The sequence below is a fragment of the Coregonus clupeaformis genome, unplaced genomic scaffold (assembly GCF_020615455.1).
Source record: "Coregonus clupeaformis isolate EN_2021a unplaced genomic scaffold, ASM2061545v1 scaf0537, whole genome shotgun sequence".
NCBI classification, from domain to species: domain Eukaryota; kingdom Metazoa; phylum Chordata; class Actinopteri; order Salmoniformes; family Salmonidae; genus Coregonus; species Coregonus clupeaformis.
Window position 1 is genome coordinate 242224 of NW_025533992.1, and position 5277 is coordinate 247500.

Sequence of the window (5277 nt, forward strand, 5' to 3'; positions counted from 1 at the left end):
TGGGGATCCATAATAAACCCCAGGAAGAGTAGCTGCTGCCTTGGCAGGAACTAATGGGGATCCATAATAAACCCCAGGAAGAGTAGCTGCTGCCTTGGCAGGAACTAATGGGGATCCATAATAAACCCCAGGAAGAGTAGCTGCTGCCTTGACAGGAACTAATGGGGATCCATATTAAACACAACAACAACCAAATAAGAGGAAAAACTATTAAAAACGCTACTATGGATTATAGGATTATTCATTATTAAAACCAAGACAAACTAATGTTCCCAGCAAATTGAAAATTGTAATGCCGCGTTCACGTGCTAGTAGATACTAGGAAACTCTGAAATGTCCAACTTGCCGACTGATTGAACGCGGCACATGTATAACTACAACTAGTTAGCAGGTCGGAAATGTCCGAGTTCAGACTAAGTTACGCTGGACACAATACACTTGTGCGTGTTTTTGGGGTTAAAAAAAACAACAACAACACTCCCACCCCCTTCAGCTGCGAAGAACCCCCAAAACGTCAACGTCAGAACATAACGTCTCCTGCCATTGGTCCAGCTGGCTGTCAATCATAAGGGGCAACGTATGAACGCCTCGACAGGAAATGTTTACGTATCGTCTAAGAACATGATACGTTATCGCGATCTTGTCAGTCTATGACGTGGCACGTAACCGTTGGTTGATGCGGACAACGTCTGAGGGGGATGGCGACCGTTGGTAGCTACGTTAGTTTTGGACGTGAGTTTGTTCATGGTGACAGATAAATTAAAAGGACAAGATATGTTCGACTAACCGACTAGTCAGCGAAATAACGTTATTTGGATTTTATTATTAAAAATGGTTTGGCGTTAGAGTACATCGTAGCGGACGTTGTAGATTGGTGAGTGCCGAGTTGTACCCGAACAGCTAGCTAAGTGATAACAACAGCTGTAGCTAGCTAACGTTAGCTGGCTAATGGAATGTGGCTAACTTAGCTAGCTTACATGGCTAACTAGCTACTCTTGTCCGGATGCAAACAAAAGTTTTGTCTTCCCATGTTGCCGTTTGGTTGATGTGCGGTGAAAGCCGGGCCGCTGTCTTGCACCTGGCTTTTCACAATAACGTTACAGGCGTTTTACGAATAGTTGATTTACTGCATGGGACACTGCTAACCAGCTAACCTTAACTAGCTAGGTCCAAAACAAACACTGCAGTGGACGGCGCCCATCCCACCTTACCAAGCTTAGCCAGACCAGCTGCAATAATAATAATATGCCATTTAGCAGACGATTTTATCCAAAGCGACTTACAGTCATGCGTGCATACATTTTTGTGTATGGGTGGTCCCGGGGATCGAACCCACTACCTTGGCGTTACAAGCGCCGTGCTCTACCAGCTGAGCTACAGAGGACCAACTGGGTGAAGGGGAGCTAAACCAGAGACTGTCCAGAGGTACTAGCTGTGTAGCTACTATCTCTGGCTGAACATACACTAGCTAGCTATCACACACTATTTGGAGAAGGATTTACACGATAGGATAACGTCTTGTTAGCTAGTTAGACTAACGACCGTAGCTCACATTAGCTAGCTACTCTATGATTTCATAACTCCAAGGACTAGGCTGTTTTTACGACTTGCTATTCTCCATAATGTCTATAGAAGAAGAGCTGCAAAGAACTCAGATGATGAAACGTCTTCTGGTTTTAACCTTGTCGGTAGATATGGCTACAGCGAGCTAGCTATACCCCCCCGTTATGTTGATGTGTGCTATTGTACAAGAAAGGGCCAACATTGGTGAATGAAAAGCTCCCCTCTCAGCTGATGCCTGGAATTTGGAATTGGACAACACTTGTAAAACGTGTCAGGTCGCACGTACTGAGGCAGGGAGAATAGATCAGAGAACAGATACATATGGAGAGAGTTTGGACATTGAGGTTCTGGTCCATGGTAGTTGGTTGGTGGTTGTCCCGTGTAGCTCAGTTGGTAGAGCATGGCGTTTGCAACGCCAGAGTTGTGGGTTCGTTTCCGACGGGGGACCAGTATGAAAAAAAAAAGAAGTATGCTAAATGACTTAAATGTAAAATGTTGTTATATTTGAACAGGTCCAGGAATATACAGTAGCTGGAATATAATGTGACCCGCGCAAATTGCGCTCATCTCGTCTTTAAATAGACTGGGGGCTGAATCCTATATGACACCATATTCCCTATATAGTGCACTACTTTTGACTAGAGGCCATAGAGAATAGAGTTTCCATTTGGGATGAAGTCTTGGGCTCCGTCTAGTGCCTGGGTAGCCAACGGGACATCCTGTGATCGGACTCTGCTTTCTGTCAGAGTGATCTGCTGCGGCTATTTCTGTCTGCCAGGTGCAACAGGAGATAAATATGGCACCAACGGAAAACTGTCACACAGAGCTGGGAAAGTAAAGTGTGACACAGGCCTGTCAGTCAACACCAGAGATAGGAGGTGACAGGTCTAGGTCCTAACCTGGAGACTGAACCGGTCCTATCAGTCAACACCAGAGATAGGGGTGACAGGTCTAGGTCATATGAGACTGAACCAGTCCTATCAGTCAACACCAGAGATAGGAGGTGACAGGTTTAGGTCCTAACCTGGAGACTGAACCAGTCCTATCAGTCAACACCAGAGATAGGAGGTGACAGGTTTAGGTCCTAACCTGGAGACTGAACCAGTTCTATCAGTCAACACCAGAGATAGGAGGTGACAGGTATAGGTCCTAACCTGGAGACTGAACCAGTCCTATCAGTCAACACCAGAGATAGGAGGTGACAGGTCTAGGTCCTAACCTGGAGACTGAACCAGTCCTATCAGTCAACACCAGAGATGAGGTGACAGGTCTAGGTCCTAACCTGGAGACTGAACCAGTCCTATCAGTCAACACCAGAGATAGGAGGTGACAGGTCTAGGTCCTAACCTGGAGACTGAACCAGTCCTATCAGTCAACACCAGAGATAGGAGGTGACAGGTCTAGGTCCTAACCTGGAGACTGAACCAGTCCTATCAGTCAACACCAGAGATAGGTGACAGGTCTAGGTCCTAACCTGGAGACTGAACCAGTCCTATCAGTCAACACCAGAGATAGGAGGTGACAGGTTTAGGTCCTAGAGACTGAACCAGTCCTATCAGTCAACACCAGAGATAGGAGGTGACAGGTCTAGGTCCTAACCTGGAGACTGAACCAGTCCTGTCAGTCAACACCAGAGATAGGAGGTGACAGGTCTAGGTCCTAACCTGGAGACTGAACCAGTCCTATCAGTCAACACCAGAGATAGGAGGTGACAGGTCTAGGTCCTAACCTGGAGACTGAACCAGTCCTATCAGTCAACACCAGAGATAGGAGGTGACAGGTCTAGGTCCTAACCTGGAGACTGAACCAGTCCTATCAGTCAACACCAGAGATAGGAGGTGACAGGTCTAGGTCCTAACCTGGAGACTGAACCAGTCCTATCAGTCAACACCAGAGATAGGAGGTGACAGGTTTAGGTCCTAGAGACTGAACCAGGCCTGTCAGTCAACACCAGAGATAGGAGGTGACAGGTCTAGGTCCTAACCTGGAGACTGAACCAGGCCTGTCAGTCAACACCAGAGATAGGAGGTGACAGGTCTAGGTCCTAACCTGGAGACTGAACCAGGCCTGTCAGTCAACACCAGAGATAGGTGACAGGTCTAGGTCATAGAGACTGAACCAGTCCTGTCAGTCAACACCAGAGATAGGAGGTGACAGGTCTAGGTCCTAACCTGGAGACTGAACCAGTCCTGTCAGTCAACACCAGAGATAGGAGGTGACAGGTCTAGGTCCTAACCTGGAGACTGAACCAGTCCTGTCAGTCAACACCAGAGATAGGAGGTGACAGGTCTAGGTCCTAACCTGGAGACTGAACCAGTCCTATCAGTCAACACCAGAGATAGGAGGTGACAGGTCTAGGTCCTAACCTGGAGACTGAACCAGTCCTATCAGTCAACACCAGAGATAGGAGGTGACAGGTCTAGGTCCTAACCTGGAGACTGAACCAGTCCTATCAGTCAACACCAGAGATAGGAGGTGACAGGTCTAGGTCCTAACCTGGAGACTGAACCAGTCCTATCAGTCAACACCAGAGATAGGAGGTGACAGGTCTAGGTCCTAACCTGGAGACTGAACCAGTCCTATCAGTCAACACCAGAGATAGGAGGTGACAGGTCTAGGTCCTAACCTGGAGACTGAACCAGTCCTATCAGTCAACACCAGAGATAGGAGGTGACAGGTCTAGGTCCTAACCTGGAGACTGAACCAGTCCTGTCAGTCAACACCAGAGATAGGAGGTGACAGGTCTAGGTCCTAACCTGGAGACTGAACCAGTCCTGTCAGTCAACACCAGAGATAGGAGGTGACAGGTCTAGGTCCTAACCTGGAGACTGAACCAGTCCTATCAGTCAACACCAGAGATAGGAGGTGACAGGTCTAGGTCCTAACCTGGAGACTGAACCAGTCCTATCAGTCAACACCAGAGATAGGAGGTGACAGGTCTAGGTCCTAACCTGGAGACTGAACCAGTCCTATCAGTCAACACCAGAGATAGGTGACAGGTCTAGGTCCTAGAGACTGAACCAGTCCTATCAGTCAACACCAGAGATAGGAGGTGACAGGTCTAGGTCCTAACCTGGAGACTGAACCAGTCCTATCAGTCAACACCAGAGATAGGAGGTGACAGGTCTAGGTCCTAACCTGGAGACTGAACCAGTCCTATCAGTCAACACCAGAGATAGGAGGTGACAGGTCTATATGTATAGACAATACATTACATAGGGACTGACAGGACTTACAGGCGTCCCCATGGTCCTAAAACACACTGTAGCCTCGTTTTGTATCACATTCCAATGATAAAGCTGGGGGGGGGACAAAAAAGCCTTTTCAGAATGTGGGGGGGGGACACATTCCCCGTCCCCAGTGAAAGTTGTTCCACCTGCCTATAAATATATCGCCCTATACAGAGAAGGAAAGCAATGCATCTCTCTGTTTCTTGTTTCTATCAGGTGTCACTGTGGGACAGGAAGTGATGGACTTCCGGTGGGGGAGGAGCCGGGGCGTGGAGGGCATTGCTGTGGTGATAGACTTCCTGCTGGCTAACGCCCGATTGGTCCTGGGAGTGGGAGGGGCCGCGGTGCTGGGTATCGCTACGTTGGCCGTCAAGAGGGTGAGAGACGGTGGCTTTCGTCTGACGGAAATATCAACTAGCATCATAAATAATTATTCAGTAACGTTTGGAGGTCATTAAGTCAGTCAGAAGTTCAGGTTTATAAT

At 48.0% G+C, this 5277-nt stretch overlaps 1 protein-coding gene across 1 annotated transcript in view; it reads left to right on the forward strand.

Annotated features, from left to right (window-relative positions):
* Positions 1-658: 658 nt before the first annotated feature.
* LOC121561273 (mitochondrial dynamics protein MID51-like) overlaps positions 659-5277 on the forward strand; it is a 43968-nt gene continuing 39349 nt past the window's right edge. The window contains exons 1-2 of the mRNA XM_045215859.1: positions 659-732; positions 5010-5170. Of these exons, the coding sequence (XP_045071794.1) occupies positions 699-732; positions 5010-5170 (195 nt within the window). The 5' untranslated portion in view covers positions 659-698. The remainder of the gene's footprint in view (positions 733-5009; positions 5171-5277) is intronic.